Genomic DNA, 26,688 nt, shown 5'->3' with positions numbered 1-26,688 from the left:
TGCCTGTCTGCCTGCTTGTGATCTCTCTCTATCAAATAAATAAATAAAATCTTTAAAAAAAAAAAAATAACAAACTTAAGTACTAATAGCCTACTGTTGTTTGGAAGCTGTACTGATAACATAAGCAGTCAATTAACACATATGTTTTGTATATTTTATGCATTATTTACTATGTTTTTATAATAAAGGTAGAAAAAATATTAAGAAAGTCATAAGAGAAAGTATGCTTACAGTACTGAACTATATTAATAAATCTGAAAAAAATTGCATAGGATTGGTCCCACACAGTTCAGATCAGTTTTGTTCAAGAATCAACTGTACATACAAACTTTTCACCTTAACCAAAGATTTGGCAAAGTGTTATAAAATGACAGGCATATTTCCATTAAGCAGATTTGTATGAGATTTAATAAGCATATCCAAAAAGCATAGATTTAGAGCTCCATGTTAAGGGAAAAAACATTAACAAATGTAAGTGAACTCAAAGCAAATAACTAGAATGGAAAGGATGTTGAAATTTCATGGTATGAAAACCAGTGGAACCAACAGCTTAACTTGAGAGGTATTATATTCAAATATGTAAAGAACTGCCACATAGGTAAACAAAGGATCAAAACTGTTCCTTGTATCTAGAAGATAAAATTAAACCAATGAGAAAAAGGTACAAAGATTTTTCAACATAAGAAAAATAATCTTCTTCTATATAGGGTTTCTGCTTAGGGAATAAACCCTTAAAATGAAATACAATTTCCATTAACAGATATTCAAGTTGAGGCTGAATATGCATTAACAAGAAAGCTGAGTGCAGACCAAAACCACAATGAAACATTACCTCCCACCTGTTAGGATGCCTACTATCAAAAAGTCAAACCATAATGAGTACTGGTGAGGATATGGAAAAATTAAAATCCCTATATACTGTTGGTGTGGTAGTAAAGTGGTGCAGCCGTAATAGAAAACAGCATTGACGGGGCCCCTGGGTGGCTCAGTCGGTTAAAGCCTCTGCCTTCTACACAGGTCATGATCCCAGGGTTCTGGGATTGAGCCCCGCATCGGGCTATCTGCTTGGCAGGGAGCCTGCTTCCCCCCACACTCTGCCTGCCTCTCTGCCTACTTGTGATCTCTGTCTGTCAAATAAATAAAATCTTGAAAGAAAGAAAGAAAGAGAGAGAGAGAAAGAAAGAAAGAAAGAAAACAGCATAGAGATTCCTCCAAAAATTAAAAATAGAAGTACCATAGGAGCTAGCAATTGCACTTCCAGGTATATATCCAAAAGAAGTACAACTAGGATCTCAAAGAGATTATGTGCACTCCATGTATACTGCAGCAGTACTCACTATATGTAAGAGATGTAAGTAAGCAATCCAAATGTCTGACAGATGAGTGTATTAAAAAAAAATGTGGTAGGGCGCCTGAGTGGCTCAGTCAATTAAGAGTCTGACTTCAGCTTGAGTCATGATCTCGGGGTCCTGGGATTGAGCCGCACATCCAGCTCCCTCTTCAGTGAGGAGTCTCCTTCTCCCTCTCCTTCTGCCCCTCCCCTGTGCCTGTGCTCTCTCTCTCTATCTCTCAAATAAATAAATCTTTTTTAAAAAGAAAGAAAATGTGCCTGTACATACTATGGAATATTATTCTACCTTAAAAAAAAAAAAAATCCTACCATTTACCTAAAGAAAATTAGCTAGGTGAAATAAGCCAGTCACAGAAGCACACATACTACATGATTCCACTTATAAGAGATATCTAAAATAATCAAACTTGGGGCGCCTGGGTGGATCAGTGGGTTAAAGTCTGCCTTCGGCTCAGATCATGATTCCCAGGGTCCTGGGATCGAGCCCCGCATTGGACTCTCTGCTCAGCAAGGAGCCTGTTTCCCCCTGTCTCTCTGTCTGCCTCTCTGCCTACTTGTGATCTCTGTCTGTCAAATAAATAAATAAAATCTTAAAATAAATAAATAAATAAAATAAAATAATCAAACTCATACAAGCAGAGAATAGAATAATGTTGCCAGGGGCTGGGTGGAGAGAAAGACAGAGTTACTGCTTGAAGCATCTAAAATTCCAGTTACATGAGATGAATACATTTTAGAGATCTGTGTCTAACATAGTGCCTATAGTTAACAAGATGACATTGTTGTTCTTAAAATATTATTAAAGAAAATTACTGCAGAAACTATGCCTATCTCGATAGCTAATTTGAACAGATGACCCCCAATGTTCCTTCCAAATCTTAAAATAAAACTATATGATGTTATGATTCTTTAAAAGTCCTGATTAAAAATTAAGTAAAATTTAAAAGAAAAAAATTTTAATTTCTCATCTTCATAGTATTAAAATTTCAAGAGTATTTTCTTGATATCACCAAAATCTCTGCAGTTCTTAAAGGAGACACCTAATGTTTGTAAATCTTTTCTTTAACTCTTTGATATTATATGCAAATCTCTAAAATCTGAGCAAGGCTCAAATTAGCATTTCAACCACAGATGTTTTTCTTAAGGGTGTAGGAGCTCTCTCTGCAATGTAAACATCAAGGAAGATAGTGTCCCTCTCAGTCACCAGGGAAGTTTAACCCGAGTACCGTTCTCTTCACTATATGCATGCAGAGATAAAAGTTGTCTTATTATTTCTTTGAATAAAGGCAACAAAGCTAACACAAATGGCTACCTCAATTATCAGGTGATCTGGGAATGAACTATGAAATAATATACAGCAAAAGGTGTTATCCTCCCATAGGAGGAAAAGTTACTATTACTCTTGAGAATATGTATGTAAGGAATCATAACTGCCTGAAGGGAGGTATAGGGTAGGATTTCTGTCTTCATATAATCTTAGTGGATTTCAATGATGCACACTATAATCTGATTCAATGAATGATTCAACTGAATGATTCAATTCAATTCAATTATTCAATAATAAGAGTTCTCTTTCTATTCTACATTTTGTAAAGTAGATTCTCTGGGTTGGCAGGCATTTTAATTTTCGCAACCCTGAGTTTCTCACTCTGTTCTGTCATTGTCTCCTTCCCTTTGCCAGAGGAATAAGCTCTTATTTTTCCAACACTCATAACATCCTAGAATGTACATTGAGTTTCTCAAAAAAGAAATATATCAACATATGGCCTAACTAACAACAGGAAAAAAAAAATGCATGGCTCAAATGCAAAGCTTTTTTATTTACCGTTCTTATAGGAAAAGTTTGAGGATTTCCGCTGCAAGTTCCGAGGCTTCTCTGGTTCATAGACACCACATGTAATGAACATTTTGTGTAATTCTGGATTGATTCCATCAGGAACCATTCGTGGACTTCCTTGGTAAAAATGAAGAACCTGCCTGCTACCTGAAATAGCTTTATAAATACTTCTTTTGTTGGACTGACTTTGATTATAAGTCTGCAAAGAAAAATGTCAAATTACATTATTTCTATAATAGTCAGTTAGCCATAACAAAAAGTTATTATATTTGTTTGGATTTATTATAAACAATAAATTAAACTCTGATCCACTTAAACACTGAGAATATCTGTTATCTTGAATTTGAGACCTGTTCAATTAACTCTTGAAAATCAGTTCAAAATCTAGTATTATAAAAGCCTACCTTCATAATTATACTGCACAAAGAAAATCTACCTTTCATTTAGAATATTTCTAATTTTGAATAAGGTGAATATTTATATATATAAGTGTAAATTGCTTTTTTAAAAATACTATTCCCATATTCCAGCTTGTTACTTCATCTCTCTACACTTCAGTTTTTGGGGTTTTTTTAAGATTTTATTTATTCATTTGACAGAGAGAGATCACAAGTAGGCAGAGAGGCAGGCAGAGAGGGGGAAGTAGGCTTCCTGCTGAGCGGAGAGCCTGATGCGGGGCTTGATCCCAGGACCCCAGGATCATGACCTGAGCCAAAGGCAGAGGCTTAACCACCTGAGCCACCCAGGTGCCCTACACTTCAGTTTTCTTAACTACATACAAAAAAACCATTATTCCCCATACAGGATTAAATGAAATAATGCATCTGACACACTTAAAACACTGCCAAGGAGAGTAGGTCCTTATTAAATGTGGGCCATTATGATTATTTTACAGATAAGAAAACTAACATCTGAATTCAGAGGTTAAGTGGTTTGCCTAAGGTAATACAGTTAGAACCTAATTCCACTCATTGATAATACATAAATTTTTACAAGCTGCCAGGCATTTACTGTATTGGAATCATTTTACAGATAAAATAAATGTTACATAATATGCTATAATCACATGAAAAGTATCAGGGGAAAAGTTCATTTTTCAGGATGATTTTTAAAGGGCCGATAAAACAATTTAAATCAATTTTTAATAACTGCTATAATCAATTTAAGAATCTTTAATATGAACCCACATATTTGCCCCAGGAAACAGTTCCACTGAGTTACAGAAGTTAGTTAATAATTTTAGTGTAACAAACAAAATAATATTAGGTATAACATCTTATTCCAGGAAGGTCTGTCACTCAAGATTGCAGCCAAGTGTGAATATAATTTAAGTTTCTTATCATTTTGTATAGGCATCAACAAACTTCTCTATAAAGGGCCAGAAAATAAATACTTTAGATTTTCCAGGCCACATAATATCTCTAGCACATATTGCTGTTGGTTGGTTGATTAGTTTAGCCAGAATGTAAAATCCATTCTCAGTTCACTATATTTAAAAACAGAAGAAAAAACGAAACTAGAAACAGAAAACAGCCCTTAGAAACATAGGGAAATACTAAAACAAAATCGATATTGAGGGGAACCTGGGTGGCTCAGTAGGTTATGCATCTGCCTTCCGCTCAGGTCCTGATCCTGGCTGGGGTCTTGGGATTGAGCCTCCTCCCAGCCTCCACCTCACTCCTAGGGTTTCCTGCTCAGGGAGGAGCCTGCTTCTCCCTCTCCTTGTCCCCCAACTCATGCTCTCTCTGGCTCTCTCTTAAATAAATAAAATCTTTAAAAAAAAAAAAAAAAAAAAGGAGCTAAAGATGTCTCAAAGATTTAAAAAAATAACAATACATATTGATTTTTGTATCTAAGTATCCCTAAATTAATACTAACATAGAAAAATGTGTTCTTTTATATGGATAAAAATTAGAAAACAGAATCTAGTTAAAAATTCTCCTAACTACAAGAGAAGAATACTCAATCTTCTAAAAAGTAGGGGGAAAAAAATCAACCATAATTTCCTACACATTTTTGGGTCTTCAAATGTTAACAGACCAATAGTTACCTTAAACTATATTTCTCAAATTTCAATTATCAAATCACATTTCTACAAGTCTACTTACACGTTCTTCTCGTCCTTCGGCAAGGATAACAACTATTCTGCCTTGACGTTTGCGGCCAGTTCTACCCATTCGTTGTACAAGACGAATTGGGCTCTTCTGGGCATCAAAACATATTATAAGATCAACTTCTCCTATATCCAAACCTTCTTCACCAACACAAGTAGAAACCAATGTGTTATAACCACCACTACGAAATTGTTTCACAACCTAAAATAAAAGTGATTTTAAAATAACCAAAGACAAATGTAAGAGACTTGTAGATCAAAGCATACTTTTTCCATTCACCCAAAATTGGTGAAATCAGAACCCAGGATACTATGGAAATGGAAAAGAAGTACCAAAATGGCAATATAAACCAAAACAGACTGTGGTAAAATGCAAAGGGCAGTCCTAATGCCTTTGCTTTCATAATGGTTGTGATGCCAAAAATGTTTGTTAAGTTCACACATAAATTAGAAACCCAAGATGTTATTTAAGTGTCCCTAAAGGGCTATGGGCAGATAAAGAGCACAGAGCAATTACAGCTTGCTAATCATATCCTAGACCTAAATTTATTGTTAGGTCTATCTAAAGTGAAAATTTTATTACTCCTAAATTCCTATCTTACCTTCTATACTGCCATTCCAGTGAAGGGCAGCAAAATAATGCCATCCGAAAATATGACTGTGGGAGTTTAGGGCATGCTGCCCCAAAATATGCTGCTTTGATATATTATTTTGAGCTGTAGACACTTGAAAAATAGCAAAAGCAGGGAGAAGATTCCTCTCCCTTTATCTGTCCAAAAACAGAAGGAACTCAATTGTCATAAATCCGCTCCCCGGGATTTTCATCAACCAGAAAAAATCGACTCATCATAGGAGAGGAGACTAAAAGCCATCACTACAGCCAGACAAACTTGGTTACAAACTATCACACCTCCCTTTTATTCTTCTCAGGTCCCATTCATCTTTCCCAAATATCTCTCCTATGAAGCCTATGTTCCTCCTCTCCTTTCCCTATTAATACGGTATTTAAGTCAATTCTAAACCACCTTAGGAAATTACTCATTTTCCCCTGCATATCTCCCATGTATAACATAAGGTACACATGTTAATAAACTTCAAGACTTATATATTTGATTGTTTATTCAACATCTCTACTTTTTAAAACAATGCTACTCAGGGGCACTGGATGCCTCAGTTGGTTAAGCATCTGCCCTCGGTAGGGCACAATAATCCACAGGTCCTGGGATCAAGTCTGGCATCTTGTTCCCTGCTGAGCAGGGAGTCTGCTCCCTCTTCCTTTACCCCTCCCCACTCCTCCTGCTCTCTCTCTCTCTCTCTCTTTCTCTCAAATAAACAAAAATCTTTAAAAGATAAAATTTTAAAAATTAAAAAAATAAAACAATGCTGCTCAAACTATAGTTCACAAACTATTTATTATTGGTTTGGTTCACAAACTGTTTATTACTAGCCCACAATAACATAAATACAAACTTAAGAGTAGGTGTTTATTTTGTTGTTGTTGTTTTTTTAATTTTATTTATTTATTTGAAAGAGAGAGACAGCAAGAGAGAGAACACAAGCAGTGTAAATGGGAGAGGGAGAAGCAGGTTCCCCACTGTGCAGGAAGCCAGACGTGGGGCTTGATCCCAGGATCCCGGGATCATGATCTGAGCTGAAAGCAGACACTTAACGACTAAGCCATCCAGGCACCCCAAGAGTAGGTGTTTAAAATGACAGAGCAATACTATGTTTGTTGGCTTTAATAATAAAAAATTTGGCCCTGAACATTGTTTTCATTGATTTTACTTTTTTAAAATTAATTCATTATTATTGTAATGTTCAAAAGTATCTGTGACATACTAAGGGGGAAATAAACTAATCCTTCATCAATTTTCATATTCAGAAAAACACTAATCTCAAAGACATACCAAAGTTAACTCATCCATAACCAAACACTTGATATTTCTCTCCAAAGCCTGCTTTTCTTGAAGTCTTATCTATCTTCATTAACAGTAGCTCTTTTCTGTTTTTCAGGACAAATTGCTGGAGTTATCCTTCACACTTCTCAATCTCATACCCTGCGTTAATTTGCCAAAAAAAAATCCCCTCAGCTTGACCTTCAAAATATATCCAGAACCCAACGAATTCTCATAACTTTCCCTGCTACCACGCTAGTCTAAGCCACCATGAGACTTAGCTTGATAATAAGACTTCTAATAGGTCTTCTGTTTGCACTCCAGGTCCTGTATATTTTATTAAGACAACAACTGGTGTGATTTTTATTAAAATATAAATAGAGGGGCAGCTGGGTGCCTCAGTTGTTAAGGGTCTATCTTTGGCTGAGGTCATGATCCCAGGGTCCTGGGATTGAGCCCCACATCAGGTACCGTGCTCAGTGGGAAGCCTGCTTCTGCCTCTCCCACTCCCCTGCTTGTGTTCCCTCTCTCACTGTGTATGTCTCTCTCAAAAAATAAATAAAACCTTTAAAAAAATAAAATATAAACTATTTTAGGGTCATGACCCTACTCTGCTTCACACTCTCCAAGGGCTTCTTCTCCCATCTCACTCATAATACAAGCCAAAGTTATTAAAATGAAAACACCCCACTTACATCACCAGACAGATCATCTAAACATAACATAAAAAAGGAAGTAGCTATGAATGACACACTGGACCAGATGGAATTAACAAATATTTTCAGAACATTCTATCCTTAAACAGCAGAACACACATTCTTTTCAAGTGTTTATGGAATATTCTCCAGAACAGATCACATATTAGATCACAAAAGAGGCCTCAAACAGGAGCACCCAGGTGGCTCAGCTGGTGGGACATCTGCCTTTGCCTCAGGTCATGATCCCAGGGTCCTGGGACTGAGACCCACATGGGCTCCCTGCTCAGTAGGGAGTCTGCTTCTCTCTCTCTCTGCCCCTCCCCAACACCATTCATGCTCTCTCTCCTACACTCTTTTTCTCTCTCAAATAAATAAATTCTTAAAAAAAAAAAAAGAGACCTCAATAAATACAAAATGATTAAAATCAATGAAACTTTTCTGACCACAATGTTATAAAACCAGAAGTTAATCACAAGAAAAAATTTGGAAAGACCACAAATATATGGAAGTTAAACAACATGCTACTAAACAATGAAGAGGAAATCAAAGAAATTAAAAAAAAAAAAAATTCATGGAAACAAATGAAAATAAAGACACAATGAATGGTCCAAAATCTACAGGATGCAGCAAAAGCAGTCATAAGAGGAAAGTACATAGCAATACAAGAAAAAAATCTCATATGAACAACCCAATCTTACACCTAAAGGAGCTAGAAAAAGAACAACAAAAGAAGCCTACCAGCAGGAGGAAAGAAATAATAAAGATTAGAGCACAAATAAATGATATAGAAACTAAAACAACAACAACAACCACACAAACAAATAGAATAGATCGATGGAACCAGGAGCTGGTTCTTTTGGAAAAAAAAAAAATCAATAAAAGTAATAAAGCTCTAGCCACACTTATCAAAAAGAAAAGAGAAAGGACCCAAATAAATCATGAATAGAAGAGGAGCAATAATGACGAACACCACAGAAATACAAATAATTACAAGATAGTATTATGCAAAACTATATGCCAACAAATTGGACAACTTGGAAGAAATAGATAAATTCCTAAAAAAATATCAAATACCCAAAACTGAAACAGGAAGAAAGAGAAAACTTGAACAGACTGATAACCAGCAAAGAAACGGAATCAGTATTCAAAAATCTCTGCAGATGGGGAGCCTGGGTTCCTCAGGCATTAAGCATCTGCCTTTAACTCAGGGTCCTGGGATCAAGCCCCACATCAGGTTCCCTACTTCGTGAGCCTGCTTCTCCCACTCCTACTCCCCTGCCTGTGTTCCCTCTCTCCCTGTGTGTCTCTCTCTCTGTCAAATAAATAAATAAATAAATAAATCTTGGGGCGCCTGGGTGGCTCAGCCTCTGCCTTAAGCTCAGGTCATGATCCCAGGGTCCTGGGATTGAGCCCCACATCGGGCTCTCTATTCAGGAGGGAGCCTGCTTCCTCCTCTCTCTCTAACTGTCTCTCTGTCTACTTGTGATCTCTGTATGTCAAATAAATAAATAAAATCTTTAAAAATAAATAAATAAATAAATCTTGGAGAAAAAAAAAGTCTCCCAAGATACAAAAGTTCAGGGCCAGATGACTTAACACGCAAATTCTAGCAAACATTTAAAGAGTGAATACCTATTCTTCTCAAACTATTCCAAAATACAGAAAAGGAAGGAAAACTTGCAAATTCATCTTATGAGGCCAGCATTACACTGATACTAAAACTAAAGACCACTAAAAAGAGAACAACAGGTCAATATCCCTGATGAACATGGATGCAAAAATTCTCGATAAAATATTAGCAAACCAGATCCAAATACACATTAAAAATAATCATTAACCAGGGTGCCTGGGTGGCTCAGTGGGTTAAAGCCTCTGCCTTCAGTTCAGGCTCTCTGCCCAGTGGAGAGCCTCCTTCCCCCTCTCTCTCTTGGCCTGCCTCTCTGCCTACTTGTAATCTCTGTTTGTCAAATAAATAAATAAAAATCTTTAAAAAAAAAAATAATCATTAACCATGACTAAGTGGGATTTATTCATGGGTTGCAAGGGTGTTTCAATATTTGCAAATCAATCAAATGATACATATTAGTGAAAGAAAGGATAAGAACCATATGATCCTTTCAATAGATGCAGAAAAGGATTTGACAAAAGAGACAAAGTACAGCACCCATTGATGATAAAAACCCTCAACAACATAGGTTTAGAGGAAATATACATCAACATAACAAATGCCATCTATGAAAACCCCACAGCTAATATTATCCTGAATGGGGAAAAATTGAGAGCTTTTCCTCTATGGTCAGGAACAAACAGGGATGTCCACTTTTGCCTCTGTTATTTAACATACTGACCTCACAAATCAGATGTCTAACAACAACAACAAAAAATAAAAGGCGGGATGCCTGGGTGGCTCAGTTGGTTAAGCAGCTGCCTTTGGCTCAGGTCATGATCCCAGCGTCCTGGGATCGAGTCCCACATCAGGCTCCTTGCTCCGCAGGGAGCCTGCTTCTCCCTCTGACTCTGCCTTCCACTCTGTCTGCCTGTGCTTGCTCTCGCTCGCTCTCTCTCTGACAAATAAATAAATAAAACCTTTAATTAATAAATAAATAAATAAATAAATAAAAGGCATCCAAATTGGCAAGGAAGAAGTCAAACTTAAACTACTTGCAAAGAATATTTATTCTATACAGAAATGCCAAAGCCTACACTAAAAAACTGCTAGAACTGATAAATAATTTCAGCAATGTTGAAGAATACAAAATCAATATACAGAAATCTGTTGCATTTCCATACACCAGTAATGAAGCAGCAAAAAGAGAAATTAAGGAATCAGCCCCATTTACAATTGCAGCAAAAACCATAAGATACCTAAGGATAGATCTAACAAAAGAGGTGAAAAGAAGACCTGTACTCTGAAAACTATAAAATGCTGATGAAATAAACTGAAGCTGACACAAAGAAATAGAAAAAATTCCATGCTCTTGGATTAGAAGAACAAAGATTGTTAAAATGTCAATACTACCCAAAGCAATCTATACATTTAATGCAATCCCTATAAAAATACCAACAGCATTTTTCACAGGGCTAAAACGAACAACCCTACAATCTGTATGGAAGAACAAAAGATCCTGAATAGCCAAAGCAATCTTGAAAAAGAAAAGTAAAGTTGGAGGTATCACAATTCTGTACTTCAAGTTATATTACCAAGTTGTAATGATCAAAACAGTATGGTACTGGCACAGAAACAGAAAAGAGATCAGTGGAACAGAATAGAAAACCCAGAAATAAGCCCACAACTATATGGTCAATTAATATTTGACAAAGCAGTAAAGAATATCCAACAGGAAAAAGACAATCTTTTCAACAAATCTTGGGAAAACTGGACCACTTTTTATACCACACAGAAAAACAAATTCAAAATGGATCTGAAATCAAGAGGAGAATATAGGCAGTATCCCTCTTTGACACTGGCTATAGCAACTTCTTCTGAGGCAAGGGAAATAAAAGCAAAAATAAACTATCGGGACTACATCAAAATAAAAATCTTCTACATAGCAAAGGAAACAATCAACAAAACTAAAAGGCAACCTACAGAATAAGGGAAGGTATTTTCAAATGACAGGTGTGATAAATCGTTAATACCCAAAATACATAAGAAACGGAAAACTCAACATCCAAAAAATGAACAACCCAATTTAATAATGGGCATGAATAGACATGTCAAAAGAAGACATCAAAATGGCTAACAGATACTTGAAAAGATGCTCAACATCACTGACCATCAGAAAAATACAAATCAGGGGTGCCTGGGGGGGTTAGTTAGTTAAGTGATTGTGTTCGGCTCAGGTCATCATCCCAGTGTCCTGGGATCAAGCCCCACATGGGGCTCCCTGCTCAGTGGGAAGCCTGCTTCTCTCTCTCCCTCTGCTGCTCTGTCTGCTTATGTCTCTCGTTCTGTCAAATAAATAAATAAAATCTTTAAAAAAAAAAAAAAGAAAATACAAATCAAAACTACAATGAGGGACGCCTGGGTGGCTCAGTTGGTTGGACGACTGCCTTCGGCTCAGGTCATGATCCTGGAGTCCCGGGATCGAGTCCCGCATCGGGCTCCCGGCTCCATGGGGAGTCTGCTTCTCTCTCTGACCTTCTCCTCGCTCATGCTCGATCTCACTCTCTCTCTCTCAAGTAAATAAATAAAATCTTTAAAAAAAAAAAAAAAACACTACAATGAGACACCACCTTACAACTGTCAGAATGGCTAAAGTCAACAACACAAGAGACAACAGTTACTGACCAGGATGGGGAAAAAAAGGAACACTGGTGCACTGCTGGTGGTAATGCAAATTGGTATAGCCACTATGGAAAATGGTATGGAGGTTCCTCAAAAAGTTAAAAATAGAACTACCCTATGATCCAGCAATTGTACTGCTAGGTATTTACCCGAAGAATACAATAACACTAATTCAAAGGGATACATGTATCCTTATGTTTATAGCACATTAACTATAATAACCAAATTATGGAAACAGCCCAAGTGTCTATTGACTGACAAATGGATAAATAAGAGGTCATATATACACACAATGGAATATTAGTCATCCATAAAAGAGAATGAAATCTTTCCATTGTATGGACATGGATGGAGCTAAAGAGTATTATGCTATGTGAAATAAGTCAGTCAGAGAAAGACATGTACCACTATGATTTCACTCATATGTGGAATTTAAGAAACAAAAATGAGGAGTGCCTGGGTAGTTTAGTCAATTAAATGTCTGACTCTTGATTTGGGCTCAGGTCATGATCTCAGGGTCCTCAGACTGACCCCTACATTGGGATCCATGCTCAGTGAGGATTCTGAGGATTCTGCTTATCCTTCTCCCTCCCCCAGCATGCTCTCACTCTCTCTCAAATAAATAAATTAATTAAATCTTTCAAAAACAAAACAAAAATTACCAAAGGGGGGGAAAAAAAAGAGGGAGAGGCAAACCAAGAAACAGACTCTTAACTATAAAGAAGACATGGTTACCAGAGGGGAGGCAGGTAGGGGGATAGCTAAAGTAAGTGATGGGGATTAAGAAAGGCACTTGTGTGACAAGCACTGGGTGTTGTATGGAAGTGTTGAATCACTATAATGTGAAACTACTATCACACTCTATGTTAACCGAAATTTAAAGAAGAACTTTTTTTTTTAAATAAAAAATGGAAATGACTTATAAAGTTCTAAAGGATCTGGCCCCTACTTCCTCCCTGACTTTATCTCCTTTTTCTAAATAAGTGAATAATATAAGTACAACTATTTCCACAAAAGCTTATTTTAGAATAAAACTCCTCTAAGGAAAGCAATTATTGCAGGAATAATAAAAAGGGTTGTTACTCTGGCCTACATAAAAATATTATTGATATAAGTGAGGAAAGGACAAAGTCAATATAAAATCAATAAGGTTTCTTATGGTACCTGACAAACTCAGGAAAAAATGATTTTAGGTAATATCAAAACTGGCCAGAGATTAGGCTGGGTACTATTAGTATCTCAAAATGCTTAACACCCCAGACAAAAATCCACTTCATTTTTCATTTAAATATAAATGTTAGAAGTAGTAATAATAACCTGCTAGATATCCGAACCTTTAAAAATACATATAATCAGATTTGAGATGGGTAAAGGTATTCTTTTGCTGACCCAGGAAGACCTCTTAGACTGTCCTCACCATATACAGTCAGCTTAAACAGACTCTTCTAAGTGCAATGAGGACTGGTATAAAAGACACTTAAAGAACAGGAGGATTCTTCTTACTAATGTTTACAAAATCAAGATCTGTCAAAAGTAATTAGATATTAAAGACACACCTAATTGTCAGTGACCATTCAAATGTAGACTACAGCTAATCTTCAAAAACTTGTATACAGTTTAAAAAAATCAATAGTCTAAAATTTCCACACACACACACACACACACACACAAAATACAGCCCTTAGAAAACTTATGACTCTTATTCAGAGCATAAATGAATAATTTTTTTTTCTTTTTTTCTAAGAGAGCGCACGTGGGGTTGAGGGGAGTGGACACAGTGGTAGAGGGAAAGAGACACTCCATGCCCAGCACAAAACCTGATATAGAGCTCAATCTCGAGATTCTGAGACCATAATCGGAACCAAAATCAAGAGTCAGAAGCTTAACAACTGGCCATATTTTAACAACTGGCCATATTTTTACATGTTTCTTTCTTTCATTTTTGCTCCACACCCAGCATGGTGCCCAATGCAGAGCTTGAACTCAGGACCCTGAAATTGATACCTGAAGTGAGATCAAGAATCAGACACTTAACCAATGGAGCCACTCAGGCAGCCCACCAATGACATTTTTAAATAATAGAAAAAAGAAATAAGGTCATTATTTCTTTAGAATATATAAGAAATATGACTTTAAAAAATGTAAACATTTACTGAAGGCTCTAAAGTATGATTTCATTTAATGCTCACAACAACTACAAGAACTATATTTACAGATAAGGAAAAATGAGGCACAAGAAGTAAAGAAACTTTTAAGTGGTAGGGCCGGATTCCAATCTAAGTAGTATAATTTCAGAGCCATTCTGCTTAACCACTGTAGATTACCTTACTTGAAAAAAGTCTCAAAACCACAAAGCACTCTTTTATCTTTCAAAATATGCATATGTTTATTTTTATGTCTACTATAAAATTATTTTAAAGAAGTAGCTGATTGAGCAATGAGTTAAAACAAAAGAGGCATACGTACAAAGCTAAAATCAATTTTATTTTAGTCTTCATCATCTCCAAAAGTAATTACCTCCACTTGTTCCTTCTGGGTAAATCCCTTCACGCTTTTCCCTGAGGCATGGCCAACAAAAGTCATCACTCTAATGACTGGCTGATGCTGTAAAAGCATTTCTGCAATTTCTTGAACACTATCTCGAAAGGAAGAGAAGATCATAACCCTGGTCTCATCACATTTCTTTTCAGAGGTGTTTTGAGCTATAAAACCAAAAAATACTTCAATTACAACTTTTTGTTAAAGCATATGCCCAAGAATTATTTCAAGACAACCCTGAAACTTAAACGAATGAATTTGTTTCAAAAAAAGTAATTTCAGATATCTTAAAACTGTGCTGGTTTTCCTCCTGGTAATTTTAATACTCTTAGCTTCCTATGTCTCATTGGCTGTCATAATAAAATCCTAAACAAATCAAATAAAAATTACCTGAGTCATTTTTAACCAGTCCAATTCATGCATGATGCCAGTTATTCTCCTTTACCTTCTAAGTCAGAATCCCAGAACTGTAGTGCTCCCACTGATTTCATAAATATTTCCTTTTCTTTTTGTCCACTAAAAGCACTCTCAATCCAGGCCATGGGATTCTGCCCCTGAACCTGTGATATTTTCAAATTCTCCAAGGATAACTATAGAATACCTCCTATAGTCAATCACAAAGCTGATCTTAAGGTCTCTGTGCTTGGGAGGCAACAAAATACACAAGTAAGAACATGATCTTTGAAGGTGGGCCACTTAAGTCTCTGGGGGATGTGTAACCATGACAGTTCATCCTAATAAGCTTTAATTTCTTCGTATCTAAAATGAATGGAATATAAAGTATATGGACTTGCCCATAGCAATTGGTTAATAATTGCACACAGTAATTGCACATAGCAATTGGTTAATAATCGAAAGTTGTATGGGTTTTTTGTATGTTTTATTTTTATTTATTTATTTATTTATTTATTTATTTATTTATTTTAGCTTTTATTTATTAATTTGACAGAGAGAAATCACAAGTAGACGGAGAGGCAGCCAGAGAGAGAGAGAGAGAGATAGGGAAGCAGGCTCCCTGCTGAGCAGAGAGCCCGACGCGGGACTCGATCCCAGGACCCTGAGATCATGACCTGAGCCGAAGGCAGCGGCTTAACCCACTGAGCCACCCAGTCGCCCTGTATGTTTTATTTTTAAGCTTTCCTATGATATCTATTAATTAATCTTTATGTGCATGCCAGGGACTGCACTAAGCATTTTACATATTAACTCATTTAGTCTTCATAACCCTACAAATTAAATGACTTAATATATGTAAAGTTGATTCACAATACGTAAAGAAAGAGCAAGAGCTGTTGCAAAATTTATTCTAGATAAACCTCCTTTGAATTATCAAGCCTCTGCATCTGACCAACTCCTGACCAACTGCTACTTTCATTGCAAATCCTATCACCTTCAACTGGCTACAGCCTGCCTTTCTACCTCCATTCTACTGAAGGTCCTCTACCAAAGTCTCAATAACTTCCATATTGCCAAATCGATAATCACTTTTTAGTTCATTTTACCGCACATCTCAGCAGAATCTAACCCAGTCCACTCCTTCCTACTGAAATAGTCTCTTTCCGAAGCTTCTCTGCCATTCACTTATCCATCTTTCTTAACCTCTTTGGTGGATTTTTCCTCTTCTTCTTCTTCTTTTTTTTTTTTTTAGATTTTATTTTTAAGTAACCTCTACACCCAATGTAGGGCTTAAACTCACAACCCCAAGACCAAGAGTAACATGCTCAGCCAATTAAGCCAGCCACGTACCCCTCCTCTAAACTGTAAATGTTGGTATTCTTCAGGACTACATTCTGGGTCCTCTCATCTCTAAACTGTATTCCTGGTAATGTGATCATAACCATTCCTGAAACTTTAAATAATATCTTTATGCTAATTTCAAAATTTATTCATATATATGTGAAGAGATTAAAAATAGCCTGGGGACACCTGGGTGGCTCAGCCAATTAAGCGGCTGCATTTCACTCAGGTCATGATACTTAGGTCCTGGGATCAAGTCCCGCATCCGGCTTCCTTCTTAGTGGGGAGCCTGCTTCTCCTTCTGTCTGCCACTCCCCCTGCTTGGTGCTCACTTTCTCACTCTCTGTCTCCGATTTAAAAAAAAAAAAAAGGCAAAAAAAAGCCAAGACCATTCTTCTGAGATCCAGATTCACTTGTTCAATGCTTATACATCTCCACCCAGATCTATCAAAAGCATCTAAATCTGTTTGCTCTTTCTTCTGTATGCTGTTCTTAATTTTTTCTTGGTTCATGTAATTATTCAAAACACACACACATACTCATAGGTTTCTTTTTTTTCCTTCATATCCTATGTCTAATCTATCAGCAAATACTGTTGGCTCCAAATTCAAAATATCTCTAGAATCTATAATCACTTAGCATCTCCACTACTACTTTCTTGGTACAAGCTACCATCAACTGTTATATTCTTAAACTATGACTATAGGCTTCTAAGTGGCTAATGTTGACACTCGGCAAAAGCTACCAGAGTGATCTTTTAAAAATGTAAGTCAGATAACATCACTCTACTGCTCTAAATGTCCCTATAATGATTTCACAAAGCATCAACATTTATAGAATAAAAACCAAAGTCTTGACTTGGCCTATAAGCCATATATGATCTGGTCCCTGGCTACCTCTTCAAACTTCACCTAAACCAATCTTACCCTCATTATACTACTTCAGTGGCATTGTTTGTTTACTGATCCTTAATCATATCAAACACCCCACTGCCTCAGGGACTTTGAATCTTCTATTCTCTCTGCCTGGTATGATCAACCCCTAAAAATCCACAAGTCTTGCTCCCTCACTTCCATCAAGTAACAGCTCAAACATCACCCTATAGACAGGCTTTCCCTAATACCCTATGTAAAATAGCACTCCTCCATGAGTATCTCCTTACCCATTTTACTTTTCCCCACCATTATATTATATATTGCTTAACTGTCTGCTTGCCTTCTATTTTCCCAGACTTCATTTTCTTTTTCATGGACTACTTTAGTCTTAGCTTTTTGACCATTTCCCTTGTCCCACTCTCCCAAAATTTATTAAAGCTTCCTTTTTAGGTTTATTATCCAGAGTAATTAAAAGCCTATCTTCTCCATAAAGTGTAACAAAGTTCTTTCAGTAGCTTTGTCTTGACTTGAAGCTACAAACATGACTTACCATTCCATGACTTGAAGTGTTCAACTACAACTTCTTCTAATTTCTTTAACTTTGGATGACTATAAAAAAATTTTTTATCTTTATCTCCTACAACAACAAAAAAAAAACACCAAAAAATTGTTACATATTTCCCATTCAATTACATTAATGTATTTTAATTATCCTTTTCAAAATAGATTTGTTGGGGGCACCTGGGTCTCAGTGGGTTAAGCCTCTGCCTTCTGCTAAGGTCATGATCTCAGGGTCCTGGGATCAAGCCCCGCATCGGGCTCTCTGCTTAGCAGGAAGCCCTGCCTGCCTCTCTGCCCACTTGGGATCTCTCTCTCTGTCAAATAAATAAACAAAATCTTAAAAAAAAAAAAAAATGGATTTCTTGGGATGCCTGGGTGGCTCAGTCAGTTAAGCATTTGCCTTTGGCTCAGATCATGATCTCAGGGTCCTGGGAACAAGGACTGGTTGGCTCTCTGCTCAGTGGGGGGTCTGCTTCTCCCCCAAATCATGCTCATGCTCTTTTTCTCTCAAATAAATAAAATCTTCAAAATAGATTTAACATTTTTTCTATTCATTTAAGTAAGTAGCATCTGTGTAGCACATAAGCCCTACCATAAAATAAACTTTGAATTTTTCTTTATAGAGACTTAACTATTTACTTATTTTAGGGGTAGAAAGAGAGAGTAAGGGAGAGAATCTCCAGCAGATTCTCCACTGAGTATGAAGCCCAGCATGGGGTTCAATCCTACAATCCTGAGATCATGACCTAAACGGAAATCAAGAATAAGATGCTCAACTGACTAAGCCACCCAAGCACCCCTGAATTTTTACTGTAATTTCATTCTGAAAGAGAATTCAAATGAAATGGGCAGCAAAGTAGAAGGGAAAAGTATGTATTTAGTTAAGTTATGAATCAGTTTTTGGTAGTTCTGAGAATTTTCATTAATAGTACCAACTACTGGGACGCCTGGGTGGCTCAGTTGGTTAAGCGGCTGCCTTCAGCTCAGGTCATGATCCCAGCGTCCTGGGATCGAGTCCCACATCGGGCTCCTTGCTCCGCAGGGAGCCTGCTTCTCCCTCTGACTCTGCCTTCCACTCTGTCTGCCTGTGCTCGCTCTCTCTCTGACAAATAAATAAATAAATAAATAATCTTAAAAAAAAAAAAAAAAAAAAAAAAAGTACCAACTACTATTAACATCTAGTATATATTTAAAGTTTACAAATTTGGAATATATATTTATCGTAACTTAAAGAATAAAATCTTTAAGCATTTAACAGCCCTGTTGCTATAGAAAGAAGTAATGATAGATACATGGCTCGATGGAGCAAAATTTCAAAATCAATCTGATAAAGAGAAATAATATAAAATTTTAAAAGAAAAACCACACCTTTTTGTATAGTAGAAAAGCCATTTGCTGAAGTACCACGTGTATGTGCAAACATGCACTCTAGATGATTATAGAGTTTCATGAAGTCCTCATTTCGGCCAAGTTCATTTTTTGTCCGAGTCATTCCTTTAGAAATTAGGAAAAGATTTTCCAAATTAATAAATATAATAGCAAAATTAATTCAAAATTATTTATTAAAAAGAAATTACACTTTAGCAATAAATACAAACTTTTCTAATTCAAACATGAAAGCCATCAACTATTTCCAGCTCCACATTCACATTTGTATTAATGAATTACTTGCTTTTTATCACCAATTTAGCAAAGCCAAAAAGGCATAATCATTTTTTACGTAATTATTTATTAGCTTTTTGTTGTTTTTGAAATTGTTCTGTTTGTTTTTGTTTTTTTAAATAATCTCTAGGCCCAAAGGAGGGCTCAAATTCATGATCCCAAGATCAAGAGCTACACACTACTCAGCCGGGCACCCTTACTTTATCCCTTGTTAAAATAAAGCATCTTTACGTAACCCAAACTGTTTAACACATGTTTAACCAAAATAATAATATGTCATTACTCCTTTAAATAATTTCATATAATTTACCTTTAGTTCCATCCATAATTCCACAAAGGAAGAAATATAATGACCTCATTCCCATTTGCTGCAATAATTCATAACCATGATATAAACTAATACAGATAGCAAACTCTCCCTCAATTATGCCTTGTTGTATTCCCTAGAAAAAAAAAAGCACATATCAAATTTAACCAGAGGAAGAACTAAAGATACATGTTCTGTGTGAAACTTATCACTCTATTGAAGGTCCACCTACTGAATGTCATAGGACATAGTGCCAGTGTATTTTCCATATATAATTTGTCCCTCTTTAATTTTATTTTTTAATTCAATACAAAATTTACATTTTAAAGAGAATAAGTGATGGAGAGAAATACTTGTCATATATTTTTTCTCTTTGTAGGTAAATTACTAGCAGTATATATAAATTCCTTTTTTCTTTCAAAACTATTTAACAAGTACCTACTACAGATCAAGCACAGAGATAGATATTTGGGATACAATGGAAAATAAGTCACATAATGGCCTATGCTCATAAATGTTACTGGCACCAGAACAAAATTTAATTAGACAGTTTAACACTAACACTTAACATCAATAACATTTGACACTGTCCTAGGACCAGACACTGTTCTAAGCACATTACTCACACAAATTCACTTAATCCTAATACCTGGGAGGTAGATTCTATGGTTTTGCCCATTTTATACCCGAGAAAGCTGTAAAGCCAGTATTTGAACCCATGAAATCTGGCTCAGGGTCCTTGTGCTTTTAACCACTATTCTCAACGAAATACAGTATTTTTTTTTTTAAGATTTTATTTATTTATCGAACAGAGAGAGACAGTGAGAGAGGGAACACAAGCAGGGGCAGAGGAAGAGGGAGAAGCAGGTTTCCCGCTAAGCAGGGAGCTGGATGCAGGGCTGGATCTCAGGACCCTGTGATCATGACCTGAGTCGAAGGTAGATACTTAACAACTGAGCCATCCAGGTGCCCCTACGTATTCCTTTTTTTTTTTTTTTAATTGATTTATTTATTTTCAGAAAAGCAGTATTCATTACTTTTTCACCACACCCAGTGCTCCATGCAATCCATGCCCTCTATAATACCCACCACCTGGTACCCCAACCTCCCACCTCCCCCTATGTATTCCTTTTATGAGAACATACAGCAAGTATAACTATATGATAGGATAATTTTTATTTTTATTTATTTTTATTTTTTTAATATTTTATTTATTTATTTGACAGACAGAGATCACAAGTAGGCAGAGAGGCAGAGAGAGAGGGGGAAGTGGGCTCCCCTCTCTGTTGTGCAGAGATCCCAGGACCCCAGGATCATGACCTGAGCCAAAAGTAGAGGCTTTAACCCACTGAGCCACCCAGGCGCCCTATGATAGGATAATTTTTAAAAGAGACCACTGAGAATAAGTTTTAATTATTTTCCTTTATTAAAGATAAAGACTGTATTATTCTCTACCTTACATCTTTAGTAGCATTTAATTTCAGTAATAGACATTTTAAATGTCTGCAGGGTAGTGATAAATGCCCTAAAATGGCACCGCAATTACCTAAACCACCTCTCTGCAAAATACAAACTCTCATCAGTAAGATCAAGTTCAGAAGGTTTAGATTTAATATCTAAAATTTCAATGAACATTTAATGACTAGCAGAAATTAAAACACTTTATTAAAGTTTAGTATAATATACTCTAATTTTACGAAAATGTTCCCTTAGTGGTTCCCTAGATACTACAAGACAAAGTCTACATTTCTCGGTGTAAAATCTAGGCTTATAACCTAGATTATCTATCATATCTGACTTTCTTAATCTTTTACCTCAGCTACATTGGTTTGTTCACTGACTCCTTCATACCTTCATTCAACTGCCTCTGTTCTTTTGCAGATGCATTATCTCTCAGTTCAAAGAATGACTCAGTGCTTTTTTGCTTATGAGCATCTCTTCTGACTTTGGACCTACCTTGATGGGTTTGTTCCTATCCGTCTATTGTTTTTTCCTAGGAAGACTGGAAATAAGAAGCTTACTATGATGGTTCCTCCAGCCTCTACTATCAAGAGTTAAGACTAGTTATAAAAGTTATATTCTACCCCCTTATAAAAGTTATATTCTACCCACCTCATGGCACTAACAGAAATGAACTAAAATACCAAGTCTTTATTAAAAGTTAGAAGATAAAATTATCTTAATTCAAAGCATTAAAGCATATTTTTGCTAGACTTTTTCATGCTTTTTATAAACTATATAAATCATATCTGAATTCTTGATGAGCTAATATATATCCAAAAAATCATTATTTACATTTTATCTTGGGTCTAAACAAAAACTTAACCTCTCGGGGCGCCTGGGTGGCTCAGTGGGTTAAGCCGCTGCCTTTGGCTCAGGTCATGATCTCAGGGTCCTGGGATCGAGTCCCACATCGGGCTCTCTGCTCGGCGGGGAGCCTGTTTCTCTCTCTCTCTCTCTCTCTGCCAGTCTCTCTGCCTACCTGTGATCTCTCTCTGTCAAATAAATAAATAAATAAAATCTTAAAAGAAAAAAAAAAAAAAAAGAAAAAAAAAAAAAAAACTTAACCTCTCTTCAAAATTAAAATATACCTACCACAATATTTGGAGATGGGTTTTTCCTAAATTGATCTCTTGCCAAAATTATCTGGTATTTTGTTAGATTGGGGATATCCCTTCTCATCAAAACATTCTTCTGAATCAAAGAACCGGCAAATGCCTCCAAAACCTGCAAATTTCAGTGAAATTTAGTTTAAGGTCAAAGTCCTTTTTCAAATACATTTTCTCACATATTAAAATGGAAGTTACATATTGAGTAAAGTTTGTCTTAAAATAATTTTTTTTAAAGATTTTATTTGACAGAGAGGGAACACAAGCAGGGGAGGTGAGAGAGGGAGAAGCAGGCGTTCCACTGAGCAGAGAGCCTGATGCAGGGCTTGATCCCAGGACCCTGGGATTATGACCCAAGACAAAGGCAGACGCCTAACAACTGAGCCACCCAGGTGCCACTTAAAATAAATTTTCAAGTAAACACACAAAATAACAAAACGTAAGAGTACTTAACATTTATCCCCAGATTATATCTATATGAAGAGTCAGCACAAGTAACTATTGCCTCCAAATATAATTCAAGAACATATATGCTTATCTGTGTATTTCTTAATTCCCCTCCCTTCCTAACCTACACATGCTGTAATCTAAGCACAATGAATAAAGGACCTTTGATTTCTCAATGCTGCATCTTCAATATGAAGAACAAAGTCTAGCATATAGGTAAATATTTGTAGTCTTGCTGATTAAATCAAAATGTCTTGAGTACATTCAATCTGATTTGTTGATTCATTCTTTCAAGAAATAATAAGCATCTAGTATATGTCAAGCATTGTTCCAAAGGCTAGAAATTTGTAGCTGAGACAAATGAAGTTGCTACTTTCATAAAGTTTATATCCAATGAAGGGAAGCAAAGAATAATGAGTGAATAAAGAGAGCTTCTGTTACAATAAATGCATTTAATTACCCAAAACACAGTAATACTATAGAGTTCTGGAGGAAAATGGAGTCACTATTAAGTAAGGTAAACAAAGATGGTTTCTCTAGAGAGGTAATATTTGAGTTGACGTCTGAATGATGACAAGTTCTGAGGACAGAGCATATCAGGCATTGGAAATGTGGAAATGCCTAATGCAGGATGAGCTTGATGGCACAGTGAATGAAAATAGAGACCTAGGGATGAACTCCTAGTACAGCAATGTGTAATTAACAGTTTAAATTTTTGCCTAATTATATTTCCTAAAATAGGGCTTTTTAGTAGTTTTATTTTTCATCCCTTCCAGTTTTGCTGATCTTATCACCTACAGAACCATCCAAAAGCATCAATAAGGGGCACCTGGGTGGCTCAGTGGGTTAAAGCCTCTGCCTTCAGCTCAGGTCATGATCCCAGGGTCCTGGGATCGAGCCTCGCCTCAGGCTCTCTGCTCAACAGGAGGCCTGCTTCCTCTTCTCTCTCTCTCTCTCTCTCTCTGCCTGTCTCTCTGCCTACTTGTGATCTCTGCCAAATAAATAAATAAATAAATAAATAATCTTTAAAAAACAACAACAACAACAAAAAAAACCAAAAGCATCAATAAAATGAAATGCCTATATTTGTTTATACAAATTATAATTTTTATATCCTTATAAATGGAATGATTTTAATCATGACAAAATGTACTAGTATAAAGGAGATGATTTTTATATCAAAATAAAAAGCTTCTGGAGATGCCTGATTGGCTCGGTCCTCAGAAGAGCATGTCACCTTTTTTTTAGTATTTTATTTATTTGACAGGGAGAGACAGCAAGAGAGGGAACACAAGCAGGGGGAATGGAAAATGGAGAAGCAGGCTTCCCACTGAGCAGGGAGCCCAACTCGGGGCTTAATCCCAGGGCACTGGGAGTATGACCTGAACCGAAGGCAGACACTTAACGACTGAGTCACCCAGGTGCCCCAGAAGAGCTTGTGGTTCCTGATCTTGGGGTCATGAGTTCAAGCTTCAAGTTGGGCAGAGTTTACTTAAAATAATTAATTAAATAAATAAAATAACTTTTTTTAAAAAATGATTTTATTTATTTGGCAGGCAGAGATCACAAATAGGCAGAGAGGCAGGCAGAGAGAGAGAAGCAGGCTTCCTGCTGAGCATAGAGCCTGATGCAGGGATCGATCCTAGGACCCTGGGATCATGACCTGAGCCGAAGGCAGAGGCTTTAACCCACTGAGCCACCTAGGCACCCCAATAAAATAAATTTTAAACGAAAGCTCTGCATTACAATGAAAACCATCAATGAAATGAAAAGCCAACCTACTGAATTAGAGAAGATAGATATCTGCAAACAACATATCTGATAAGGGGTTAATATCCAAAATATTTAAGAGCTTATAAAATTCAACACCAAAAAGAGATCTGATTTAAAAAATAAGCAGAGGGGTGCCTGGGTGGCTCCGTAAGTTAAGCAGCTGCCTTCGGCTCAGGTCATAATCCCAGGATCCTGGAATAGAGCCTCATGTTGGGTTCCCTGCTCAGCAGGGAATCAGCTTTTCCCTCTCCATCTGTCCCTCCTCTAACTTGTGCACATGATCTCTCTCTCTCTAATAAATAAATAAAATCTTTAAAAAATAAATAAATAAAAAACGAGCAGAGGACTTGAAGAGACATTTTTCCAAAGATGATATTCAGATGGCCAACAGAGAAGAAAAGATGCTCAATACCACTCATCACCAGCATCAGGGAAATGCAAATCAAAACCACAATGAGATATCACCTCACACCTGTCAGAATGGCTAAAATCAAAAAGATGAGAAATAACAAGTGTTGGTGAGAATGTGGAGAAAAAGAACTCTTATACGGTGTTGCTGGGAATGTAAATTGGTAAAGCAACTGTGGAAAACAGCATGGAGTCTCCTCAAAAAATTAAAGCAGAACTACTACTACATGACCCAATAATTTCACTACTATGTATTTACCCAAAGAAAATGAAAACACTAGCTTTAAAAGATACATGCACCCTTATGTTTATTGCATTATTTACAAGAGCCAAGATGTGGAAGCAACCCAAGTGTCCATCAGTAGACAAATTGATAAGGAAAACATGGTGTGTATATATAGATAGATATACACAATGGAAAATTACAGTCAAAAAAAGGGACAAAATCATGCCATTTGTGACAACATGGTTAGACCTAAAGGTTATTATAAGTGAAATTAGTGAGACAGAGAAAGACAAATACCATAGGATTTTACTCATATGTGAAATCTAAAAAAAAAAAAAGCCCAATGAATAAGCAAGAAAACAAAAAGCAGAATCAGACCTATAAATATAAAATCAGACCTATAAATAATGGTTGCCAGAGGGAAGGAGATTGAGAAAATAGGTGAAGGGAAGTGGGAAATACAGGCTTCCGGTTATGGAATGAGTAAATCCCAGGAATAAAAGGTACAGCATAGGGAATACATTCAATGATATAGTAATGTTGTATGGTAGCTACACTGTGGTGAGCATAGCATAATATATAACTTGTTATATCACTATGCTGTACACCTGAAACTATTTTAACATTGTGTGCCAACTATATTTAAATTAAAAAAATTGTTTTTAATATTTATTTATTTGACAGAAATAGAGACACAAGCAGTTTGGGAAGTTGGAGAGGGAGAAGCAGGCTTCCTGCAAAGCAGGGAGCCCAATGCGGGACTCGATCCCAGGACGCTGGGATTGTGACCTGAGCCAAAGGCAGACACTTAACAACTGAGCCACCCAGGCGCCCCAGATAGAAAAAATTTTTAATCAAAAAGGAAATGATCACGAGAAATACTTTGCCATATCTTAATAATACTTAAAATTTTGTCACAAATAATTTGAAAACAAAAATAAAGCATATTCCTATAGAACTTTTCTTTAAGAAAGACTTATTAAAGGTTAAATGATAGATGAATATTTTGGCTATCTATTCCTATATACAAAGTACTTGAAAACAGCATAAATTAAAATAACAACCATTTTATTTGCTCATGATTCTAATTCTTCCATAAAAGTTACAAGGATTCCTTGGAGAAATGGTTGATTCCATGGCTGGAACACGAGAAATACCAAATGAGCACAAAATATCTTGTGAGGACAGAAAGTTAAGAAGTGTTAAAAAAAAAAAATGCGGGGCGCCTGGGTGGTTCAGTGGGTTAAGCCTCTGCCTTTGGCTCAGGTCAAGATCCCAGAGTCCTGGGATCAAGCCCCGCATGCGGGCTCTCTCGGGAGCCTGCTTCTCCCTCCTTCTCTGTCAGCCTCTCTGCCTACTTGTG

At 36.4% G+C, this 26,688-nt stretch overlaps 1 protein-coding gene across 1 annotated transcript in view; it reads right to left on the bottom strand.

The window, feature by feature from the left end:
• Nucleotides 1-26,688, bottom strand: part of FANCM (FA complementation group M) — a 65,923-nt gene that overhangs the window by 30,723 nt on the left and 8,512 nt on the right. The window contains exons 5-11 of the mRNA XM_059182011.1: nt 22,458-22,589; nt 19,866-19,998; nt 19,262-19,387; nt 17,883-17,969; nt 14,700-14,884; nt 5,297-5,503; nt 3,177-3,387 (exon numbers count right to left, since the gene is read on the bottom strand). Of these exons, the coding sequence (XP_059037994.1) occupies nt 3,177-3,387; nt 5,297-5,503; nt 14,700-14,884; nt 17,883-17,969; nt 19,262-19,387; nt 19,866-19,998; nt 22,458-22,589 (1,081 nt within the window). The remainder of the gene's footprint in view (nt 1-3,176; nt 3,388-5,296; nt 5,504-14,699; nt 14,885-17,882; nt 17,970-19,261; nt 19,388-19,865; nt 19,999-22,457; nt 22,590-26,688) is intronic.

Source organism: Mustela lutreola, chromosome 7 (assembly GCF_030435805.1).
Source record: "Mustela lutreola isolate mMusLut2 chromosome 7, mMusLut2.pri, whole genome shotgun sequence".
Taxonomy (NCBI): domain Eukaryota; kingdom Metazoa; phylum Chordata; class Mammalia; order Carnivora; family Mustelidae; genus Mustela; species Mustela lutreola.
Note: the sequence above shows the minus strand (reverse complement) of the source record. Positions and strands in the feature narration are given on the sequence as shown.